This window comes from Podarcis raffonei, chromosome 16 (assembly GCF_027172205.1).
Source record: "Podarcis raffonei isolate rPodRaf1 chromosome 16, rPodRaf1.pri, whole genome shotgun sequence".
In the NCBI taxonomy this organism is placed as follows: Eukaryota; Metazoa; Chordata; class Lepidosauria; order Squamata; family Lacertidae; genus Podarcis; species Podarcis raffonei.
This window is the reverse complement of record NC_070617.1, coordinates 13,282,461-13,307,992: the sequence shown is the minus strand read 5'-3', so window position 1 is coordinate 13,307,992 and position 25,532 is coordinate 13,282,461. Positions and strand designations below refer to the sequence as shown.

The window sequence follows — 25,532 nt, the reverse complement described above, 5'->3', positions numbered from 1 at the left end:
GCCACAAACTGGGGGGGAGGGGGAAGCCTTCAGCAAAAGAACAGGGTCTCCCAATTGTTCTGTTTCCCCTCCCTGTGTCCAGGCCGTCTCAACTCTACACTGCTGTTGCTTTCTTCTGATGACGGACCTGTGATCTAGTTTGGAGATACTAGAATCAAATATCCTCAACCTGCCGCCCTTCTCACTTGGCTCCTCTTTGTGGCTGACCTTGTTCCCTCTCTTTCCAAAAGCTGACACATTATGCCTGGGAGAAAGCTCTCCAAAACAGACTAGGCCTCAGTGCTATTTTCCTAAAAATTGAGGTGCCGGAACTCACCATGAACGCCTCCCTTGTTCTCTTATAACGGCAATGGCGCCCACCTGAGAGGTGCTGGAACTGAGTTCCAGTGAGTTCCGGCTGGGGGGAAAAAAGCCCTCACAGGTCTTATTTAGTTTTTATTATTACATTTTTATCCTCTAAGGAATATGGCTCCCTACAAAAATCCTGCAAGACAGGTTGGGCTGAGAGCTGGTGACTGACCCAAGATCACCCAGTGAGCTCCATGGCCAAATGTGTGTTTATTTTAATGTGTTATACATTTGATGTTAGCCACTCTGAGCCTGGTTTTGGCTGGGGAGGGCGGGGTATAAATAAAAAAATTAATTATTATTATTTATAAGGTATGCCTTTTACAGTGGTACCTTGGGTTACAGACTCTTCAGGTTACAGACTCCACTAACCCATAAATAGTACCTCGGGTTAAGAACTTTACCTCAGGATGAGAACAGAAATCGTGCGGCAGCGGGAGGCCCCATTAGCTAAAGTGGTACCTCAGGTTAAGAACAGTTTCAGGTTAAGAACAGACCTCCAGAACGGATTAAGTTCTTAACCCAAGGTACCACTGTATGCTCTAAAAGCAGCAAACTAAATGTTAGTTTGATAAGGAGGTAAGTATTGCCTGTATTTCAATCTTTCCCAAAGGTTTCCTGTGTGTGTGTGTGTGTGTGTGTGTGTGTGTGTGTGTGTGAAGTAAATGGTGATAAACATCCCCCCCGGGCCATTTCTGAACATGTTACATCTATAGAATTGATTCTCACAAACATGAAAACCACGCTGTTCTGCCTTGGTTAGACCCAGCCTGGCGTACTGTGCGCAGTTCTGAGCATCACAACTTAAGAAGCATATTGACAAGCTGGAATATATGCAGAGGGGGGTGACCAGGATTATCAAGGGTTTGGAAACCAAGCCTTGTGGGGAGTGGTTGAGGGAATTGGGTATGTTTAGCCAAGTAAAGAGGAGACGGAGAAGAGCAATATGAAAGCCACCTTCAAATATCTAAAGGGCTGTCACATGGAAGATGGAGCAAGATGGTTTTCTCCTGCTCCAGAAGCCAGGACCCAAGCCAATGGCTTTGTTACAAGAAAGGAGATTCTGACTAAACATCAGGAAGAAGGTTCTGGTGGCAAGAGCTGTTCAGCTGTAGAATGGACTACCTCAGGTGGTGGTGGGCTCTTCTTCATTGCAGGCTTTAAAACAGAGGTTGGAAGGTTGTCTGCCATGGATGCTCCAACTGAGATTCCTGCATTTCAGGAGGTTGGGCTAGATGACCCTCAGGATCCCTTCCAACTCTACGATTCCATGTTTCTCAATGTTCCTGTGCTATGTTCCTCGGAACCTCAGGTAAGCTGGACTGCGGAAGACCCTGCTTTTCACGAGGTCTTGGAGAGTTGCTTTGAGAAGAACTCAGAGATGGAGAGTTACTCCATATTAGCCTTGGAATAAAAGAATCCACTGACCAGCAGCCAAGCAGAAGGTCCCAGGTTCAACCCCCAACATCTCTAGGTGTCAGGCGGCAGAGGAACCAAGCCCCACGGCAGGTTGCCAGGAATGGACAAGACAAGGAAAAGTCCTTACCATCTGCTTTTTATTCAATATTCACAGAGAGAGGCTTGGGAATGCAGCCTATTGGAATAATAGCGTTGTCCTGAGTGAATGTCCACCCCCTCCATCTCTCCCACTCCCTCATGCGTCATCGCCATGGGTGCCCTCTGCCTCTGAGCTCTTTGCTCTCCTACTTTCATTGCTCTCCGGGTTCTGGGGGAGGGGGGTCTGGAATGCTTTCTAAAGACACTGAGTGCATCATCTGTCACTCTTCTTCTTCTTCTTCTTCCTCCTCCTCCTCTCCCATTATTTCCCAGCTTTCCCCCTCATCTGCCTCTGAGCTGTGACCTCCCTCAAACCTCTGCTGTAATTCTGAACTGTCTTCTTCTTTGGAAGGGTCAGGCTGGAGAAGCGGTCTCCACCATTCCTCCTCTAACCAGTCCCTGACACTAGGTAGGGCTGATCAAGACCCCTGCCTGAAACCCTGGACAGCCACTATCATTCAGTGTGAATCAGGGGCGTGTACCCTTTTTTGCACCCATGTGGGCAGGTAGTTGGAGACAGCACAGGTGTTGAGTGTAGATGATGCCACACATAGGCAGACACAATCGGTTGGCCACTATGACTAGAGGGAGCCTTTGGCCTGATCCAGCTGGACTCAGTTCCTGTCCACTGTCCATTCTGGGTGGGGCTGATGGGAGTCTTCATCTTTACAACCTCTTTTTTTGGGGCCTTGTTCCTTCTAAGCCAGGCATGTCCAAAGTCTGTTTTGGGGGCCTAATCCGGCCCACTGGTTGGTTTAATCCGGCCCCTGTGGCATCTTATTTCCTGGGGTAAAATCTTATAAAAAAAACCTCAACAACTTCAACCCTCATGGCCCTTCACTTCATCAAATCTGGCCCTCTTTGAAAAAAGTTTGGACTAAGCAAAAGTACACACTCAGGATCACTTAATGCAGATTAGCTCTGCCTCCACTGCTCAGAGAGCCTTAGCATGGCCTTCCACATTTTAGACACATCAGGGCATCCGGAATCCTAGCACAGTGGTACCTTGGCTTACGAACTTAATCCGTTCTGGAAGTCCATTCTTAAACCGAAACCGTTCTTAAACCGAGGTGCGCTTTTCCTAATGAGGCCACCTGCTGCCGGTGCCCTTCCACTGTTTGGTTTCTGTTCTTAGACCGAGGTAAAGTTTGCAAACCAGGACACTATTTCCGGTTTTGCGGAGTTTGTAAACCGAATCGTACTTAAACAGGACTGTTCTTAAACCGAGGTACCACTGTAAATAAATGCCCGCCCTGCAAGTCTGGAGACGTCAGCCTATCTCCATCTCGGTATACGTTCCTCAGCGCTCATCCCAGCCAGCAGAGGGCAGTCTGAATCCAAGAATGCCGACATCCGGGAAGAGCATTTCCCTCTGCCCCCCCGGTTTTGATAAGTGCATTTAATTTGATGTGTATTTAAGTCCAGTGAACAATAGTTAATGAAAGCATGTAAGGAGCAAAGGGTACAGGATGTTTTAGAGCTTGCATTCCGGTTAGAGAGTGTGCAGCGGGATTAATATGCAGCCTTGTAAAATGTTCTGTAGATGGGCAAATCAATCCTTGGTTTAGGAGGACAGCCGTTGTGTATGTGCGTGTGTTTAAAAGGTGATGTGCTGAGAGCTCTGATCAAATAATGGTTCACTAAGTGCACTGTTGTGCCAGGGGAGAAGCCACATGGGGCAAGAGGGTACTTGGGACCGGGAGGGGGGAGGCGGAGAGTGTTGGTCCCGAGGAAAGGATCCACTCCTCCTATTGCTTTCTGTACATTAGAACTGCAGCACAAGTTTGAAAATTTGAAAGGTTGGCCTGAAGACTGTGCCATGGCATGGACGGCTGAGCGACTGGGTGTGTGGGATCAGGCTTGCATTGGAAGCAAGCACCACCCTCCCCGTGTAAATTGCACAAGAGTAAAATAAAGAGTGTGTTGTCAGATGATCAGAAGAGCTCAGTGGCTGGTTGAGGCCAGAGGCTCACCTAATAGAGCATCTTGTTCCCAAAGTGAACAACAGGGATCCCAACTTGAATAAAATATGGCGGCAGGGATGGACGGACACACAGGTATGGACCATCCCACACAATTGATCACAAGACGTGGCACATGAACACCATTTGAATGGCAAAGCTCATCAACATTGGGGGGGGGTCTCCCTGAAATATTTTAGGGAAGGGTGGAAGAGATCTTCGCCCCTGTGGTGGTCTGGCCAACCAGATGCCTCAGTGGGAAAACCACAAGCAGGAACTAGACACAGCAGCAGCTCTCCTCGATTGTGATTCCCAGCTAGCAGTCATTCATAGCCGCATCCTCCATGGGTTTGCCACGTCCTCTTTTAAAGCTATCCAAGCCGGTAACCATTGCTATGTCCTGTGGCAGAGAATTCTGCTTTCCTTTTGCCTGTGCAGAATCTTTGGGCATCTAACCCAGTTGGATGGCTCTGACTTCTACTATTAAACACCACAGAAGCGTCTCGGAATAAAACAGGACATCTCATTTTCTCGCGTGAGAACTCGGCAGTTATTTTCGGTGCTGGGATCTGGCGTGATTCTGCGCCGAGATCTTGCCCCCAAAAGTGCTTCCCCCCAAGAAACCACTTTTAGGGGGCCACAATGTTGCATGCCCCCCAAAAGCGCTCCATGATCTCATGTGGGTCACACGACTCGCACAGAGTGCAGGCCGGAAGACCTGGGTCCTGGTTTTGGGACTCGAGATGTCGGAGGGCAGAGCTTTTTTTCTGGGGTAACGCAGGGGTACGCATACCCCTAAACATTTTGTGAATCTAATGGGAGAAGAAACTATTTTTTAAAAATTTATTTTAGTTTCTTCTCTAGCATGGTGAATCATCAGTTCCATTGCTACCCCCGATGGCGGCCTCATTTCCTGTCACAGTGTTTTCTGAGTCTCAGGCGGAAGCGAGTGTTTAATGTGTGAAGCAGTGTGGAATGTGGATATGTGGTGTTTTACTGATGAAAGTTTCACCTCATTGAGGGGCAGTATTTCAATATGAGTAGGAAAATTACTATTTTTCATCATCATGAGGTAATGCAAGTTCTTTGTACTTTTGTCCATTTACTGTATTTATTTTTCCTGATTTGAACTATAAAATGGTGGTTTTCTTTAGTCAAAATGAGAGTACCCCTAAACATTTTTTTAAAGAAAGAAAGCACTGCTGGAAGGTATGGTATTATGAGAGTGGCAAAGAAAAACTTCCATAAATTGAGTTTGTTGTTGCTGTAGAGAGGCTGTAAATTGAACTGGGGACAAGTGCTCCAACGCTGCACTGATGTGTCTCCCCTCGACTCTGTGAGGCAGTTCCAGTCCAAGCATGACAACAAATTTGGGTGAGCATCTTCTGTCCCAAGGCCTAGGAGCAGGAAGAGAGTCTGCCTGCTTTGCAGTCCTACTGCCAGCCTTAATGGAGCGAGCGATTCTGCTACCCGCTAGTAAACAGAAATAGGCCCCAGGGTGCCCTCCTAGCGTGCCTTGAGTCAAATGGTCCGTTGGCAGGTGGGGGGGGGGAGAGTCACATTTCAGCCGGAATCTCTCCAGCAAAACATACTGCATCTTCATGGGGGAGGCGGGAGGAGAAGGAGGGAAGAAGGATCCATTTTTTGCTGCTTCCATGCAGCCTCTCTCTGCCCATAGCGCTGGCACCGATCCCTGGAGATGGAAGAAGAATTATTGTCCCGAGAGGCATTCTGGGAGAGACGCCAGGAGAGAAGGAAGCCAGGCCTTTATTCTCCTGCGGAAGAAGAGGCAATCTGTGTCTTAAGATGAGATAGTCCAATGTGGTGTGAGGCAAATATATATTCTCAGGTAGAATGGTCACAGAGTTTCTCTTCCAGGTGGTGGTGGTGGGGGAGGAAACGCCCTCCCATCAAATGTCAAGGAGATAAACAACTACCTGACATTTAGAAAACACCTGAAGGAAGCCCTGTTTAGGGAAGTTTTTAATGTGTGGCATTTTAATGTATTTTTAATCTTTGTTGGAAGCTGCCCAGAGTGGCTGTGGAAACCCAGCTCGATGGGCTGGGTACAAATAAATAATAATAATAATAATAATAATAATAATAATAATAATAATAATAAATAAAAATAAAATAAAAATAAAAATAAATATTATTAAATGGCAGGTTTCTTACCCAAAGTCACTTCCTTCATCTCTCCCTCATTTGCCTATTATTTGGCAGGTTGAATTCACTCTAGAGCATCGGTCTTCAACTGATGGGCCAGCACTGGAGCTGAGCGATATATTGGCACATTGTCTGAAAACAGTATGGTGCTAGCCCAGAGATGGATGGAAGGAATGACCCCGACTAAAGAAGAATGGTAAACCAAGTTGACGGACTATGCCGAAATGGCAAAATTAACCGGGAAGCTCAGAAATCAAGAAGACAAGAACTTAAAAAAAAAGAAAATAATGGGGAAAGTTTATGGTTTATTTATGAGACCATTGTATTAGCAGGATTTTAATCACACTTGCAAAAGTAATGGAAAGTTTGGAAGGAAAAAAAATTGGACAAGTATTGATATGCAGTTTGTAAATATTATTATTTGGAAGGGATGCGGTGAGGGAGGGGGGGTCAGGAGATTCAGAGCAATCTTGATATTTGGATTTTGATTTTTTTAAAAAAATGTACGTTTATTTCTTTATTTTTAAAAATCAAATAAATAAATAATTGAAAATAAATGAAAACAGTATGGTGCTCAGATCGTGATACTGGTTCCAGACATTTTGAGCTGGCAATACATCGCGCCAGCTCAAAATTGCCTGCGGATGGCAAAGGCGCAGGCAGGCAGGCAGGCAGGCAGGCAGGCAGGCAAACAGACAGAGTCTGAGAAAGGTTCTGGGTGAGGGCCTTCTGGGGCTCCATCTCCTTCCTTGTGTGCGCCTTTGAGGAAGCCCCTCCCCCTCTGGCTCACACAAGCTGGAGTGGTATGGGGGCTCACTCAGCTGAGGGGGGGGAGGCTTCCTGCTGAGGAATTTTAACGAAGTGGGAGCTTGGGTTTGGTGATGTATCTCGGTTGCTCCTCCCTCCCCTAAGGTGGGGAGGAAGAAGCAGCCAAGATACATTCCAGATATTGTGATATATCAGTATATCATGGTATTTAGCTGCAGATATATCACGATATTGAAAACCAGATATCAGCCAGGACAACTAGTAGGCCACAGCCTGGTCCAAGGTGGGTCCACGTGGCTTGAAAAGGTTGGGTCTACTAGACCCAAATTGAGTCACACAACTTGAAAACTACATGGCATAGGAAATTTTTATTCACACCAGTGACTTGGGACATGTGAGATAGCCCAGTACAGTGATTTTAATCAAAATCTGAGATGTAGTAAGTTTTTTTTTTTTTACAATAACAGTGGTTACCCAGACCTTGTTGCTGGTTGCAAAGTGGTCCTCATAACATTTAAAGTTTCAGGGCTCCCAAAATGTAGGTCTGTCAATGGCTGAAAGCATATGCTTCATTACCCCTGCACAATGTGGCCTCACTTCAATTTTCAGAGGCGGAATAGCCCATTTTTGCAGAATTCACGTTGCAGAATCCACCATTTCTGGAAGCAGAATTGGGATTGCCTGACTGCCAAACTTTATTTATTCAGCAAGCTTGGCTACTAGGAAATTCTAAGGAAGTCCGCCACCCTCCAGGCTTTGTTGCAGAGGCAGAAGCAGATACAAAATGATCTGTAGATTAAAGCTCTGTTGATTGTAGTTGGACACACCCCCCCTCCTGAATTTATTGCCTGCCTCATTGGGCAGCCCTTCGGTGACGGATGACCATCCCTAGAACTAAGAAGGGGCACAGAATGCAGTGCAGGACCCCCAGCCCCTCGGATAGCCCCAGGAAGTAGCTGAGATGCTCTTGCAAGCTGCAAGTATGGGTGAGCAAGTTCATCTGCAGCAGCTTGTCCAGGATCAGGGCCACTCCATACGGCGCCCAGAGAAGGTAGAAGAGCCAAGTGACGACCGCGGGCGGGTGCCACCCAGCCCTCTCCCACTTCAGCGCCACCTTGGCCAGAGCGACCCCTGCTGGGAGGATGTAGAAAACAGCTATCCAGAAGATGATGTGAGTGAGAGACCACCAGAGCAGCTCAGGTGCCTGTCTCAGGGCACATATTGCTTCCCCGTCTTTCCCTGTGCCATGGATCACGGCTACGGGGATTGCAAGCAGGAAGCCTGTGACCCAGAGAACGAGAGGAAAGAGGCAGCCAGGAAGGGCGGCCTTGGGCGTTGGACACACACAGGCAGCCACCAAGAGCCCCTGGGCAAACTGGCACCCATACTTCATGGCCTGTGCCGCCTGGCAGAGCCCGTTCCCAAAAGTCCAGCCCCAGCTGATCCCCGCTGCGAAAAACGGCAAGATGGTGGCAAAGAGGGCAGTTGACAGCGTTGTGAGAATGAGCCCGGTTTGCTCCCAGAGCCGGAAGCACATGACCAAGGCGATGGCCAGGGCGAGACTGCCGAGGATGCCCAAAGTGCCGGCCACCACCAGGAACGTTGGGATGATGCCGCCGACCGAGGAGCAAAATGTGCTGTAACACGGCGCAGGGAGAGCGCTGTCAGCGAGCGTGGTGTCTTCGTAGGGATAATACTCGGTCCAGGTGGCCAGCAGGTCTGCAAAGTCAGCAGATTCCAGGACATGGCTTGGGCTCCTGTCCTGAAAAAAGGGCGAGACACAACACAGAGGTTTAGAGAGCACCCTTAAAAAAATTAAAAATAATCAGAACTATTTCAACCAAACGCAAATGCATGGATGATGTCACCAGAAGCAGTTGCACGGGGAAGGTCTGTAGCTGGCTCAGGGGTGGAGCATCTGCTTTGCATATGGAAGGGCCCAAGCTCAATCCTTAATGGTGTCTCTAGGCGGGGGGAGACGCCTACCAGAAGCCCCAGGGAGCTGCTGCCAGTTAGGGTTGGCAATACTGTTCTGTACCTGGACCAGCGGCTTGACTCAGTGTAAGACAGCTTCCTATGTTCCTTTGCTGCCTCTCCTGAGAGCCAACGAACAACACAAGCAACACAAAGACCAGCATACTAGATAGCACTGCAATTCTTATTGCATAATATACAACAAAAACAAATTGTGTACACTTGTAAATTCTCTAATATATTTGAAATCAAATGAACACATGTCTGTCAATCTTTGAAAGTCTGTAGAAGTATAGAAAGGTAGCCGTGTTGGTCTGCCATAGTCAAAACAAATTTTTTTTTTCCTTCCAGTAGCACCTTAAAGACCAACTAAGTTAGTTCTTGGTATGAGCTTTCGTGTGCATGCACACTTCTTCAGATGCCTGCACACGAAAGCTCATACCAAGAACTAACTTAGTTGGTCTTTAAGGTGCTACTGGAAGGAAATTTTTTTTTGTAGAAGTATAATGAGTCTATAGTTGAAACACTGTCTACCTGGTTTCTGGTTTCTGGTTGCTCCGCAGAGACCTCTGGTGTCACATTTTAATAATGCATTATGAACGTTAAAAATAATGCATTGCGAACATTAAAAACCATGAGTGTAGATCTGCCTCCAGTGTGGTGTGGTGGTTAGAGTGTTGGACTAGGGCCTAGAAGACCAGGGTTCAAACCCCTACTTGGCCATGAAGCTCCCTGGGTGACCTTGGGCCAATCACTGCCTTTCCGCCTAACCTACCTCACAGGGCTATTTTATTTTATTTTATTTTATTTATTCTATTCTATTCTATTTGTATACCATCTTTCATCTATAGATCTCTGGGCAGTTCACAACATAAAAATACAAGATATAAAACCACAAAATACATAATAAAATTAAGGACAACAACAACAAACCAATAACTTCCCCCCATCCCACAAGGGCTTGACATGTCAATCAGCCAAAGGCCTGTTTGAAGAGGAACGTTTTTGCCTGGTGCCTAAAGGTGTATAATGAAGGTGCCTGGTGAACCTCCTGGGGAGAGAATTCCACAGCTGAGGAGCCACTGCAGAAAAGGCCCTGTTCTCGTGTTGCCACCCTCCAGACCTCTTGTGAAGGGGGCACACGAAGAAGGGCCTCAGAGGATGATTGCAGAGTCTGGGTTGGTTCATATGGAGAGAGGTAGGGATTAAAGGAGATGGGGGGGACAGGACAAACCATGTATGGCACCTTATGCTTCTTGCAGAAATAAGATGGGATAGAATTGCAACCAACCAACCAACAAAATCTTAGTGGTGGCTGGTCCCATTGGCAGGGTGGGAGGCAGTGTGTCAAAAATTAGGTGGAGGTAGAGCAGAGCCAATGGGAGGCAGAGCCATTCCAATTCCATTCCCTTCTTCCTCCATCTTCCTGCCGTGTTCTAGAAAGGCATCATTGAGTCTAAGGAGGAGGAAGCTGGCCAGAAGAGCCTGGTTGGAAAAAAAAAGGAAGCAGGCAGGTGGCGGCTGGCCAAGGGAAAACCATGGCTAGTCCCATTTGAACCAGCCTCCACTGCCTGGTCTGCTGCCTGAGCCAAGTGGCTTCCTTTGGCTTTTGGAAAGGGTGGCCTTGGGAGCCACCTTGCTGAAGCAAAGCAGTTCTGGACCTGGTCCCTGCTGGCCTTGGGGAACAACTCAGGGCTGGCCTCTTGAGGTCCGCCAAATGAAGTTTGTTTCCTCCTGCAGACCCGTACTTCGAACGCTTCCCTGTTTCTCCAGACTTAAGATAACATAAACATTCGAGGTCAATTTCTGTCTGGAGGATCAGGGAAGGAGAGCCATAAACCACCCTGAGCTGGATTTATTGGCTGTTGATGGGAAGCTTGGCATTCATTTTTTGCTTGTCATATTCACGCAAAGTAATTGCATTTGAGAAGGGACGCCTGCTACCTGGGCTTGAAAGGAAGGGCCACAATTTTCTCTGCTTGTAGCTTTTGACTTAACTTCTCTTTGTTTCCATTCCGAGAAGGATGGGCTTTGCAGCTAAGACCACCTCTTATATCTATCAGGCCCTGGCTAACTGTAGGCTTGTGCAGTGATGTATGGTGCCCCATTGCGACCCGTGGGGCGGAAGGCAGGGAGCCCAACAAGAAGTGGAGCCAGAGCATAGCTGTCAACTTTCAGATTTGAAAATAAGGGATCAGCAGCCTCACCTGTCCTGGGGACAGTCTACGGGATGTCTAACAATCCGGAATAGTAGCGGGAAGCAGCAGGAAATGGCGCTGGAATAAGGGAATTTCCCGCAAAAAAAGGGAAGATTGACAGCTATGAGCCAGAGCTACTGATAGGTGGAGCCAGAACCAATGGCAGGCAGAGGCAAATAATTCTAGTTATTATCCCCATCTTCCTCCTCCCTGCTGAGTTCTACAAAGGCGTACCCTCCAACACTTTGGAGTCTAAATCTGGGACTCCATCATCATGAGAGCATGGCAGCCATTTTGGTTGCCATGACCTGGTGTGATTTTTTGCCGTGCCCCCTACCCAAAGCACCTTTTCAGGCATGGCACCCCAAAACATGTGCTTTGGGGGCACCACACGAAATTGCAGCCCTGAAAAAGACGCTTTTTCACAGGGTAGGGTGAGGTGGGATTACCGCCATAAAATCGCATGAGATCACAACAACCAAAATGGCCACCATTCTCTTGTGATAGAAAATGGGATGTACCCTTTTCTCCTCAGTATTCTTGCAGGATATGCAAAGGGCAATACTGAGACTAAGGAGGGGGAGGACATTGGCAGGCAGGAGTGCTCCTTCTTCTGGTGTCAAATAAAGGTCTGGGACCTTCGAGTATAGGGCGGTATAGAAATTAAATAATAATAAAAATTAAGATATGAGTTAGCTGTTTGCATCCCTTACACAAACTAAGCCTTTGAAAGACTGATCTGGCATTCTTGGATATAGGGAAGAATTTTGTGGGGAAAGGTGTAGGAAAATAGTTGTGTGCGCACGCACGCACGCACGCACACACATGTGGCTTGAAGATCTCAAGGAGCAGTAGATCTATTTGGTCCAAAAAGTCATCACTGAAGGACATACTCAGCTAGCATGTAAATGAGCCTCCCTCCTTCATATTTGCTTTGATAACTTTATGCCTCTCCTGTCAGGCTGCGGCTCTGAATTAATGGAAATTTATTTCCCACCTTAGCCTTTTCTTAAACAAGCAAATTGCCTGGGAGTTCTGTTTGTTGCATACTAGGTGGCCTGGGGAAAGAGGGGAGCAAAGTTTTGGAGACTGACTCAACTTGCAGAAGGGGGGGGGGGGGTGAACCCTGGATCAGAGGACCAGGAGGAACAAAGATGGGTGAGCCACATTTCCACACCAGTTTGCAGGTTTTGCTTTGTTTAAGTCCCCGTGGAAATCATCAGCATCTAAGTGCAAACTTCTCTGGATGTGCACATTTCTGTATGCAATCTTGCCTAACATACATGTTTGCAAAGCAATTCTCCTTAATGCAATGCATTATTTTCACCAATAGGCTGCCTATTGAACACTATGCAGTTTCTTTCCCCCCTTTTTTGGCCAGTGAACTACATTGCAAAATTCAGGCAAGCACAAATTTTAAGGGATGGCTGTGTTTCAGTTCTCAGATTGTTTTGGAAACTCCAGATTAGGAGAAGCCTGCCTTTTGGAGGCAAACAGAATCCATTTTCATCTCTAGCGAGTAGCAGGAAATATTAAGTGTGGGCGAAGCAGTCTGTCAGCTGGCTAACCTTTGACAAAATGGATGCTTTAGTTGAGATTCCTCGGTTGGACCAGATGACCCTCAAGATTCCTTCCAACTCTACCATTCTATGAAAACGGAAACTTGAGTTTTGGCAATGATGTCAGTGCAACAGGCCTGATAGATAGCCTGAAAGCTTCTGTCAGGCCTATGACTTTGCATCAGACCTCTGCACAATCTCAGTACAGCCATGCCCTCCCTGGGCCTCAAATGGACCCATTTCACTACACCAAGGAACTTTCCTAAAGGGTCCCAGTGTAACTTAGGCCCACCTACGTAAATCACCAAAAAAGAGAAAACACCAGTTGGTGGCTGGTTCCCTTTAGGACTGATAGAACAGAAGGCAGGAAGCCCGACAGGAGGTGGAACCAGGGTAAGTGGCAGGGAAATCTAGGGATGGCCTGTCCCATTTCGCTGCCTGAGGTGAGGTGGAGAGAGGCTGTGCCCTCCGCCGAGGCCTTGCTCGCTGTGGTTGTGTGGCGGCGGCTGGCGGTGAGATCTCACCAGAAGTTGTAGCATGGGATTCCACCACCCAAGATGGCTGCTTCAGTCCACCTCATGGGCTGCCCAGCCCTCAGCAGAACCAACTCATTTCCGTTTGGTCCCCATTCTCCTCCCTCCTCATTTGTACAAAGGCAAGACTGAGACCAAGGGGAGGAAGCTGACAGGATTGGGATGGGTATTCCCTGGGTTGGCCCAGATCCGGTATTTTCCAGTTCTAAGCTAAATTGCTGCCCCCATCTTCTGGCAAGTGAATTCCTTATGTTATGCGTTTGGACGCCGACAAGACACACAGCCTTAGGAGGAAAGGCCTCCTCTAATCACAGAATCCACACCAGACTCTCCAGGAACAAAACAAATTATTTCTGTTTTGACGGTAATTAACAGTCGAGAACAATGGCCTGGCAGGGCCAGTCTCCCCTGTGACTCCACAGTGCAAACAAACTCAGAGATTGTCCTAGGAAGGCTGCCAATTTTGCCCTGTCTGGACTTGCGTTCTCATGAAAACACTTTCCATTGGGGGGTGGGGGAGAAAGACGTCCAGCACATGCCAGTTGCATTAACGCAGGAACTGGGTTCATCGTTTCAGAGGCTGTTGCCACCTTTATCTTCTTTTAAGCATTTAGACTCTTTCTTTTGACTGTACTAACACCCTTCAAGCAACCCAAGGGCAGTTTACAACAGGCAAATAGAGGAAAATAAATAAATAAAATAAAAGCAGCAGAATCCTTTAAAACAGGCATCCCCAACCTGCGGCCATCCAGATGTTTTGGCCTACAACCTCCATGATCCCTAGCTAACAGGACCAGTGGTCAGGGATGGTGGGAATTGTAGTCCAAAACATATGGAGGGCCGAAGGTTGGGGGGGGGTGCCTGCTTTAAAACATACCGTATTTTTTGCTCTATAAGACTCACTTTTTCCCTCCTAAAAAGTAAGGGGAAATGTGTGTGCGTCTTATGGAGCGAATGCAGGCTGCGCAGCTATCCCAGAAGCCAGAACAGCAGCGATCCCTCTTGCTGTTCTGGCTTCTGAGATTCAGAATATTTTTTTTCTTGTTTTCCTCCTCCAAAAACTAGGTGCGTCTTGTGGTCTGGTGCGTCTTATAGAGCGAAAAATACAGTACATAGCAACAAGTCACCAAACAACGGTGGTTATTACCGCTACTAGAGGCAGCGGTCGGGTCTCTTTTCCTCAAAACATCCTGCTGGAAAAGGTTTGTCCTAATAGACCACCTGAAAGTATAAAGAGATGAAGCCAGAGAGGGAGCTCCAAATATGAGGAGCCACCACTGAGAAGGCCCTTTCCCGGGCCTCTGTGCCACACTCTTCAAACTGAGGAGGGACCATCAGGACCACCCATCTTCTGGCTTTAGAGCACAGGCAGCTCAACGCAGTGTGGAATAACATTTCCTTCTTTGGCTTAAAATGTCTAAGAAAGCACCTTGAATTGGGCCCAGAAAACAACCAGCAACCAGTTTAGTTGCTTTAAGAGATTTAGCAACACAGGGCAGGACAATTATTTGGAGTAACTTGAGCTATTGCCGGGGTGGGATTGCAGAGAATAAGAGACAGGAAGATGTTCCACCAGCTCAAGTGCAAGGAAAAGAGTCAGGGGATGTTTTTCAGGGTCTGGTAGTGCTCGGGGGCTCTATGCAATTAGGGGAGGGAAGTTTTGGCAGAGCGGATGGAGACAGCGATCAGCTATTTAAAAGCGTGTCCAAGAGGAGAGGAATAGTTCTGTTGATGTGTGAAGTGAAATGTAGTTATCTTTGGATAATGGAAAGGTATTTCTCTCCGTGTTCCCAAGTTCAGGGTCTGGCAGTTCTGTTATCATCCCTGGATGAAAGCACACCTTTCTTTTGCATTTCATAACAACTGGAATATAAACATGTGTTTCTTGCTTGCAAAGCACTGTGTATGAAACTTCTGTTTTAAAAACTGATCCACGTATCCATTTTTATTTTTAGAGCGTTGCTTAAAAACAACAACGGAAACAGAAGACGACAGGAGGTCAGTAATATTTGCACATCGCAAATACAATACAATACAATACAGTAATGGGCATTTGAATTTAGGAATTCCAAATTTTGTGAATTCTGATGTGGGCTGGCCTGATTTGCATTTCTTGGACAAATGTGTGGATCAGAATGAAATTACTTTTTGGATTTCATACATGTCTGGATTTTGTGATGCAGTTCTTGGTTCACCCAAACATAGCAGAATGCAGTACTGGGGCTGGAGAACAAGGCAAATGGATGTCTCTCTGTGTGTAATTTTACCCTTCCCAAGTCAACCCACAATATCAATAGAGCATCTGGGTCATATTTGGCCCCCCACAAAGCCTTGTATTGCTCTTCACTTTTCTGTCCCCTGTCTCTCTATGCTTCCCTATGTCTCTGAGTTTCTCTACTCTAGGTCCATGGGGCTTTCATGAAGTAGGCTGTCTTGAATGCTGCCTGTGGAGCACTGAAGAGTTCTGGATTTGTTTATTTATTTTACTAAAGCAGAGCAGTGGATAGTAGTTGTTTTAAGTTGAATACTTCATTTAACTTTTAAAAAACCAATATGCTGCTCTACTTGAAACCATCGCCATCATCATTGTAGAGCTCTTCAGCATGCTGCAGGCAGCATTCAAGACAGCTTCACCTTGAAAGCTGAGCTGGGCAATGGATTTTGGAGTTTTAGTTGACCTAAGAAAGTCACTGCCCTAACTTGGATTATTGGGAAGAGTTACCATAGTTTTCCATGTATAACACAATGTTTTTTTTATTATAAAATAATGTTAAAACTTGGGAGTCGTCTTATACATGGATAGTGCAGAGGGGGGACGGTCGATTGGTTGCAGCCGCGAGCAGGAGATTGTCAGTGGTGATTGGGCGGGTGATTGGGGGCTGCGACAAGGGCTGCTGTCGATTGGCTGCTGCTGCACCAATTGGGCAGGCGATTGGCGGCTTCGGTGATGCGTGTGATTGGCAGCGTTGGTCTGGCGGGTGAGCTATTTTTGGCAATCTGCTCAAAAGAGCTCAACAACTCTGGGCAATCTCCTTCCATTTTCTTAATTTGGAGTCCCCCAAAATAGGGGCCATCTTATACATGGGGGCATGTTATACATAGAAAAATATGACAATCCCTTTTTAACCTCATCTACTTCAAGGCTCCTGAACCTATTTGCCTGCAATTTGGCAGGAGTAATCCACTGGGGAGTGGAGCTCCTGTACCTGCAAATTTTATCTGCTTATACCAAAAGAAAGAAAGCATAGATAGTTTTAGATCTGCCATAAGAACGAGTGAGGAACATAGAACTTACATTATAAATTATATAGATATAATATTATATATTATATATTATATATTATATATTATATATTATATATTATATATTATATATTATAGAGTGATTCGGAACTTAAATCACAGATCAAGGAGAAAACAGAGTGCCTCAGAAATAGATTGGGTTTTATTATTATTTAAAAACACAGATTCAAGGCAAATCTTAGGCCCTTGTACACCCCTAGTAAATACATATTTTGTAATACTCATTTTCATGCATTTTTTATAAAAAAATCTAACAAATGCAGAAATGGAACAGGATTGACTTAATATATAAGACATGAAATTGACATGGAGCACATGGTAGGCTGCTGTTATTTTCCTCATATGACAGGTGTGGTGAGGGGGAGAACTGAGGTTTGACCAAGGCTACCTACTGGGTGCTTGGCAGAGACAAGATTCAAACTAAAACACTCCCAGATTAGGGATTCCCAAATAAACCAACAAGAGAATCATTCACAGAGTGGACTCCGCTACACAGGTCAATTACCGTATTTTTTGCACCATAACATTCACTTTTTTCCTCCTAGAAAGTAAGGGGAAATGTCTGTGCGTGTTATGGAGCGAATGCCTACGGATGGTGGGGGGATCTGCTGCAGTCGTAAGTAGAGGATCCATGGTTCCTCTTCCCTCCTCTGTCGCTTGCTTTGAAACAGCAAAGCGGGAGAAGAGCCGCTGAGTGGGGAGGAGAGAGGGACAGGGAGCCTGCTTGCTTTAAAGGAGCAAAGCGGGAGAGGAGAGGAGCCTTCTCCTCTTATACCCCTCTTCTGCATTATTAGCAGCATCCTTCTCCACACACCCCTCGCGTGCTCCTTGTCCCTTGAGCGCTTTCCCTTCCCTCCCCACCTAAAACATGGTTACAAAGCACGGATCCACATGGATCCTCAGGGTTTTTGCACTGGGTCAGATCACATAGCATGTCCATGGCTACAGCTTGCACCAAAAATATCACGCACCCACTGTTGCCTGGGGCCGCAGTGGTGCAAAAATGTGGTTACAAAGCATGGATCCACAAGGTTCCTCAGGATTTTTGCATTGGGCTACCCCAAACTCACCATCAGATCACATGTCTGTGGCCACAGCATGAACCACAAAAATCATACATCCACTGTTTCATTATAATATTTTTTTTTCTTGTTTTCCTCCTCTAAAAACTATGTGCGTGTTATGGTCGGGTGCGTGTTATAGAGCGAAAAATACGGGTATAACATAAATGTGTTATAAAAATGTGACACCAGATGGCGCTGTAGAGCAGCGATCCAAAGTCAATGGTAAATTGCACTGGGAGCTATATTTTTCATAGCAGTTCTTTTCATAGCAGTTTTTAAAAAATATCTGTGTAGATCCAGCCTCAGTCTGTGAATTTGTGGTAGTAGATGGGAGATAGCACACCTATCAGATTAAATATTCATATTGATTTTAATTGCATTTTCATTGCTTCTTCCATTTCTTGTACTTTATTGTGTTACAGTTTGAATCCACACTGAAATGCAAAACAAAAAATAGTTATCGTTAACTAAACCTTTACTTGGAGTAGACCCATTGGAAATTAATAGATCTACATTAGCCATAGTTATTCATTTCAGTGGGTCTACTCTGAGTAAACATTAGTTGACTATAGCCTAAAAGGAGCAATAAAATACTATTATAAATCACCCAGCACAGTCCATTACAATTGCTACAATGGGCAGATAAACCATTAAGTGGTCCTCTAAGACCCTCGGTAATTTTCAAGTGGTCGCGGGGCGGGGGGAGTTTGGAAACCCTTGAGCTAGATCATTCTCTTACAGTGCAAATTACACATGTCTTTTGAGATTAGTGGCTACAGGCTTGCAGCCTTAGCCTTTGTGCTTCTTTCTTTTTTTAAATAGTATGCTTTAGAAAGTGCTCAACCCTATTAAGTCAGAGCTGAACAAAGCAGAATGCATTTTTTCCTCATTGCTAATACACAGTTTTCCTCTCTAAAGAGACTCTGGTGATCAGAGACTGGAGGTTTCCAGACAAACTGAAGGACTGTTATTTCTAATTTGTAGAAATTAAGCGCTGATTTAAGTCTGCATACTGGTTGCTGAATGAAAATGGTTTCATTTATATTCCCCCCAATCGCCTCAGCGTGTGAAGAGTGGCTATTTTATAAATATAATAATCTTCCTTCCTGCACCCTTGGGATCTCCTTCCTAGTGTGAACGAAGATGGAACAATTTTTCACTAGGTCTCCTGAGATTCAGATAAGATTGCAGGGTTGAATTGGAATGAGATGCCTAGCTGGTCTCATCCAACTCTTCCTCAACCAGACTTCGGTTAAATCTAGCCTAAGTCAGTCTTTCTTTCTTTCTTTCTTTCTTTCTTTCTTTCTTTCTTTCTTCCTTCCTTCCTTCCTTCCTTCCTTTCTTCCTTTCTTCCTTTCTTCCTTTCTTCCTTTCTTCCTTTCTTCCTTTCTTCCTTTCCCTCCCTTCATTTCCCTCTCCCCTCCCTCCCTCCCTCCCTCCCTCCCTCCCTCTGTCCTTCCTTCCTTCCTTCCTTCCTTCCTTCCTTCCTTCCTTCCTTCCTTCCTCTCTCTCTCTCTCTCTCTCTCTCTCTCTCAGAACATACAAATGCAAGATTTTCTTCCCCGCCAGATGCAGATGAGAAGCCCTGAGTGCAACATCAGCTCTCCCCACTGGTGATTCTCAGAAACTGCCATTCAGAGACATATTGCCTTTGACAGAGGACAGAGCGCATGGCCATCATGACGAGTTGATAGCTGAACACTCCATGGGTTTTATCTAACCCTCAGCCACCCAAGTTCATGGCTACTGCTGCCTCTTATGGGAGCAGATTTCATACTTGAACTATTCACTGTGTGAAGTAGTATTTTCTTTGGTCTGTCTTGGATAGCTCAGTTGGTTAGAGCGTGGTGCTGATAACACCAAGGTTGCAGGTTTGAGCCCCGTACAGGATAACTGCATATTCCGGCAATGCAGGGGGTTGGACTAGATGGTCCAACATCTATGATACTATGTAATGTCTACAATTCTAGGAAGCTTCCAGCTTCCGAGGATGTTCCGGAATTCTCGTACTGCGAAAAAGGAAGAAAACATCTTGTCTGTGCTCTCTTCCCACACCTCTTGTGTTCTCCCCTCCCCGCCTTTTCTTCTGTGCTAAAAAGCCCAATATGTTGTAACTTGCCTTCATCCAACCCCTTGATTATTTATCTTGCTCTTTTCTGAACCTTGCCCCCATCTCCACAGCATACTTTTCAACCTGTACAGAGTATTCCATGTGTGGCGTCACCATAGATTTGTACAAAGGCATTGTGATATTGGCAGCTTAATTTTCAATTTCTTTCCTAATGATCCCTTGCATGGAATTCGCCTTCCCCCCCCCACAGCTGCTGCACAGCCAATACCTTCATCAAGTACATGCGTCCAGTTCTGGACACCGCAGTTTAAGAAAATATTGACAAGCTGGAGTGTGTGCAGAGGAGGGCGGAAGGGTCTGGAAGCCAAGCCTTATGAGAAATGGTTGAGGGAGTTGGGTATATTTAGCCTGGAGAAGAGAAGACTGAGAGGTGGTACAATAGCCACCTTCAAATAGCTAAAAGCCTGTCACATGGAAGATGGGTGCAAGCTTGTTTTCTGCTTCCCCAGAGGGTAGGAACTGAATCAACGGATTCCAATTCCAAGAAAGTAGATTCTGACTAAACATTGGGAAGAACTTTCTGAGGGTAAGAGCTGTTCAACGGTGAAATGGACTCCCTCAAATGGTTAGGGTTTTTAAAGAAGAGGTTGGGTGGCCATCTGCAAGGGCCCAGCTCTGAGGGCCTTCTGGCGGTTCCCTCACTGCGAGAAGTGAGGTTACAGGGAACTAGGCATCGGGCCTTCTTGGTAGTGGCACCCGCCCTGTGGAATGCCCTTTCATCAGATGTCAAGGAAATAAACAACTTTTTGACTTTTAGAAGACACCTGAAGGCAGCCCTGTTTAGGGAAGTTTTTAATGTTTAATGTTTTATCATGTTTTAATATTCTGTTGGGAGTTGCCAAGAGTGGCTGGGGAAACCCAGCCAGATGGGCGGGGTATAAATAATAAATTATTTAATAACAATAACAATAATAATTTTTTATTTATCTGTGGTTCTTGCATTACAGAAAGTTAAACTAGATGACCCTTGTGAATTCTATGATTGTGAGCTGTCCGGTATGACTGCCAGTTCAAACCCCATGAGTGCATATGTAAAACTAGGGAGTGATTGACGGATCAACTGCTCAGCTGAAAGCAGAACATTTTCTTAGGGGTGTTGTTAGGAGCCCCTTGGTTCCCCCCACAGAGTGAAAATTCCAGGAGTGGTGCAACAATTGCTCCGTCTCCCCAGGGAACTCTGCATGCTGTAGTCCTGTGAGGGGAATGTGGGTGGGGTCTCCTCAAGACCCTCAGCACCCTTTATGAACTACAGTTCCCATGATTCTTTCTTCTTTAAATAGTATAACCGTGCTTACACTCTATACAGTGGTACCTCGGGTTAAGAACTTAATTCGTTCCGGAGTTCCGTTCTTAACCTGAAACTGTTCTTAACCTGAGGTACCACTTTAGCTAATGGGGCCTCCTGCTGCTGCCGCACTGCCACTGCACGATTTCTGTTCTCATCCTGAAGCAAAGTTCTTAACCCGAGGTAATAGTTCTGGGTTAGCGGAGTCTGTAACCTCAAGCGTATGTAACCTGAAGTGTCTGTAACCCGAGGTACCACTGTAATAGAGATGAGGCTTCTGTCACATACTGGCAGATTCAGGTTGCCAAAGTTAAAGTGGATTTGGCTCTGAACAAATCTACTTTCTCCAAAGACCAGACTCCTTGCAATAAGGAAATTCACTGGGAATAAGGTGTGCATAGTGATTGTGTGATGATACGACGTTGCATAACTTCCCCACAGGCAAATGCTCCGACGTCATCTAATCTCCCGGGCAAATAAATCAGGATGAATGCTCAATAAACAGGTCGCCTGGAAGCGCTCTTCCTCTTTCTTCCTTTGCACCCCCAATTCCTACTCCTCCCTTCCCTCTGATTTTATTCATTCGAAACATTGCAAACTCCCATCTTTTCATTTTTGAAAAGATTTCAAGCTGGCTTCCAAAGGATTTCAAAGGGTGGAATCGTTAAAAGACAGTACAATGGCTAAATTACAAACTCAATAAAATCAGTGAAATACAGAGCACAGCATAAAGCAAGGAGGCACGTTGTAATAAAGACTCAAAAGCAGCCCTGGAGCAATTAGACCAGCAAGTGAGCCTGGCTCGTTCTAGACCAAAGATCAACACTATTCCTGTGTGCTGTTTTGCACAGCGACCAGTCAGGTGCCCCCCCAGGGGGGCAGGAGGCAACAGGCCTCCCCCGCCGGTAATTGGAGGTAGACTTCCTCTGAAGATGGAGGAAGAGAGAGGAAGGCCATCACTCAGCTGCTTTGCATGCAGAAGGTCTCTGTTCAGTCCCCAGTGGCAGGTAGGGCTGGGAGACGCTCTCTCTCTGAAACTCTGGAGAGCTGCTGCCAGTCAGTGCAGGCAGTACTGAGGTAAAGGTAAAGGGACCCCTGACCATTAGGTCCAGTCATGGCTGACTCTGGGGTTGCAGTGCTCATCTCGCTTTATTGGCCGAGGGAGCCGGTGTACAGCTTCCGGGTCATGTGGCCAGCATGACTAAGCCACTTCTGAAGAACTAGAGCAGCGCACGGAAATGCCGTTTACCTTCCCGCCGGAGTGGTACCTATTTATCTACTTGCACTTTGACATGCTTTCAAACTGCTAGGTTGGCAGGAGCAGGGACCGAGCAACGGGAGCTCACCCTGTCGCGGGGATTTGAACCGCCAGTCTCCTGGTCGGCAAGTCCTAGGCTCTGTGGTTTAACCCACAGCACCACCCGCGTCCCTATAGTACTGAGGTAGCTGGACCAATAGTCTGACTCCATGTAAGGCATCTCCCTATGTTCCTATGTTCCTATCTTGTATTTAGAAAACATTGATAGACTTATTCTCTGATAATTTGTCTAGGAAATATCCTTTTCCCCTATAGGCTGATGACTGCTATAGCTCCGTTGGTTAGACTAAGCCTGGTGCTGATAACAACAAGGTCACAGGTTCGATTCCCATAAGGGACAGCTAGATATTCCTGTGTCACAGGGGGTTGGACTAGATGACCCTCAGAGTCCCTCCCAACTCTTATGATTCTATGGTTCTGAGTCTATGAATAGCATACCTTATAACAACAAATTTCACAAGCGGATTATGCAGTGTGTCAAAGACTTTCCAGGGGGTTGGGCTAGATGACCCTTGGGCTCCCTCCCAATGCTACAGTTCTGCGATCCTCGAGACGAAAACCCGAACCCTGCCAGAGCAGCCCAGACATTGTACCCAAAGTGGCTTTACTTGCAAATTTAGCTGCAGAAATTAAGGAGGGTGTCGTCAAGAGCGATGCAGTTTGCTGCCTTGAACGATGTCGTATAACAGGGTCATTTTCTATATTGATATTTCAGTGTTTATGGATTGATTGCTCAGCCTCTTTCTCTGGCTTTCTTGTTAGTTTATATAAATATTGTTATTTCCAGAGCAGGGGGTGGGGGGGTGGGGGGCTCAGCAAGATGTTTTTCCTCCTTCCATCTTTCTCTCTCATGGCACGTAAAAGATCCTCTTAAAACCCAATTTAAAAGCACTAAATCACCCAATATACTACAATCTTGAACAAATATATCTGCTTTATACTGAGTCTGCTTTGCACTGAAGGTGGCTTCTGCTGTGGAGAGGGAAGTGAGGGGCAGATGGGGCTTGTCAACCTGTCAATCAAGGAGAAGGAAAACTCCGTAGCTAAACCTCTGCTGCCTTGTGGCTACGTTCATTTGGGAGAGTAAACCGTGAATAAAAATCTGTACCTGCTGCCTTGTGGGCCATCTTTGGGGGAAGAATAGGCTAAGGAGCAAGCCCTACACAAACATGGAGTCTGCCTCCTTCTGGCAACTCCTGCAGCCAAACTGGTGTCAAACATATTGCTCTGCTTTCCCTTGGACTACATCAGCAAGGAAAGAGGGGGCTCGTCTTGTCATTTGGGCAGCCCAGGACGTTCGTGCACACCGCCCAGACTTGCACCCCGAGAGGGTACTTCAGTGCTGCTAACGCAGCAAAAACAACACAGGAGGCAGCTGTTACGAGTTACACTTGCAGCCACAGCAGGTGCTGTGATTCTCCAGCGGTTTGACTTTGCCCCCGGAGGCGCACTCCATTGTCCCTTGAGACAGACCGATGCCAACAGCAACCCCGAGTCCCATCCCTGGCCCCACTCTCTCCAGCATGGTGCTGCCTGTTCTGATTGGCAGAGGCAGCTAACTGGGGCCTGATTTCATTGGATCCTTTATCTGTCAGTTGAACGTGTCCTTAACTCTGAGGACACTTCTTGCTTTCCTTCTACGCAGGATAGAGAGGGTTGTGGAGGTGCATGTTGAACCTAACCTACTTTACTGAGGTGGAAATTACCATTTTCCCTGCCCTTTTTCTCTTCCATCTCCAGCCACCACCGGGAAGGTTGCCCAGAAAGACCCTCAAGCTGGGGGGAAAGTTCTCCACCCTGTCCCAGAAAAACATTACCCCCTGCCTCAAATAGGAAGGCTGTTTCAGCCTCTCTTTTGCTGAGGACCTCTCACCCACCCCAAATTCAAGCCTAAAACTTTTCTTTTTTTCTTTAGAACCTTTCAGCTCAGCATTAGTAGGAAGACCCTGAAATGGTACTGTCAGTGCAGGGCTTAAGGTTGGACGTCTAGGACCCCAGACACAGCAGAAACAAGAGGGCCACATTTTTGAAGTGACTGAAATCAGACTCAGTCCCATTTAATGGTCTTATCAGTGGACCCCTTATTTAAAGGGGAATGGTTCTAGAGTCTAGACTTCCATAAGAGCGACAACAGGGAAACACACACTGCCCTGCGAGCGCTCCAGTTGGAGAACAGCCCTTACCAAAGGTGTCATTGACTTTGAAGATGCTCAGGATGAAAGGGAGAAATGTGCTAAGAGAAAGGCATGCTTGGCAAACCCTCACCGTGATCAACTCCTGCCCGGAAACCTATGTCCCCACTGTGGAAGGATGTATGGATCCAGAATTGGCCTCCACAGTCACTTATGGACTCACTCTTAAAACCGTGTTTATGGAAGACAATCTTACTTGGCTACAAGTGATAGAAGAAGAAGAAGAAGAAGAAGAAGAAGAAGAAGAAGAAGAAGAAGAAGAAGGGCAGCACTGAGACGCAGGACTCACCATATTCACACAATTGCCCATGGTTGTGATGCAGAGCCAGGCTGTGTCTTGTGAGGGTGATGCTGTTGTTGACCCGACTGCCTGCGAGAGGCGAGCGAATGTTCTTATAAGATAAGGAAGGTGGAAAGAAAAACAAGAAATGTGTGCTCATCTTCTTCTCATCTTCCCCTTTCCTCAGCAGGAGAGAGCGACTTGCCGGGAACTTTGAAAGCCGGAGACAGTTGCCAGGGTGTAAATAATGGGGAAGTGATGGTGGGAAATGAGGATGTGGACATCCTGACATGAGCTCTATGGGGCAGTCAGGGCTGGCGACCTTTGGAACTGGCAGGGCGGATAAAAGGAAGGCCAGTGAGAGAGGTGGAGCCAGAATCAGTGACAGGCAGAGGCAACCAAGTCTAGGTTTGTCCCCCATCCTTCTCTTCCTCCCTTCTGAGTTCTGCAAGGGGCAACACTGAGGAGGAGGCAGGTTGACTGGCAGGACCACCCGCTGGGATTATTGCAAATAAGAACATAGGCAGGTGGGGGGCGGTCGGTGACTGACCCATTCACTGTAATGGACCACCCTAGAGTGAACTGGTGTCACTGAAACACTTTTGCATGAATTTGCCAGTGTTTCGAATGAAGGCCTTTTGTGGAATATTTTTTTAAAAAAATACTATAGTCAAATGAAACTGTGGGCAGGATTCGAGATAAGAGCAACAGAAGGAAAATGATAGAATAAGTGTAATAGAGAAGCTTTCGGTAATAGATACAAATATAAAGGTTTAAGTAGGAGTGGGGGTGGGAGGTCAATTTATGAAACAATGTCACTATTTGAGGTGAAGATTATTGTGAAAACGGTTGAATAATTTAATTAAAAAATTATACTACAAAAAAAGAAAGAATT

The 25,532-nt window shown here is 46.3% G+C and overlaps 1 protein-coding gene across 1 annotated transcript; it reads right to left on the bottom strand.

Annotated features, from left to right (window-relative positions):
- Positions 1-7,471: 7,471 nt before the first annotated feature.
- On the bottom strand, positions 7,472-24,796 carry ACKR1 (atypical chemokine receptor 1 (Duffy blood group)). Its single transcript, XM_053369846.1, has 2 exons — positions 24,647-24,796; positions 7,472-8,562 (listed from the first exon to the last, which is right to left on the bottom strand). Exons 1-2 carry the CDS (start codon positions 24,665-24,667, stop codon positions 7,654-7,656), a joined length of 930 nt encoding a protein of 309 aa, XP_053225821.1. The 5' UTR covers positions 24,668-24,796; the 3' UTR covers positions 7,472-7,653.
- Between the last annotated feature and the right edge of the window lie 736 nt (positions 24,797-25,532).

Coding starts and splice junctions, on each gene's coding strand:
- ACKR1 (XM_053369846.1), bottom strand. CDS start 24,667: ATGGGCAATTGTGTGAATATG. Junction 8,563..24,646: donor TGGGCAATTGTGTGAATATG/GTGAGTCCTGCG, acceptor CCCTTTTTTCAG/GACAGGAGCCCAAGCCATGT.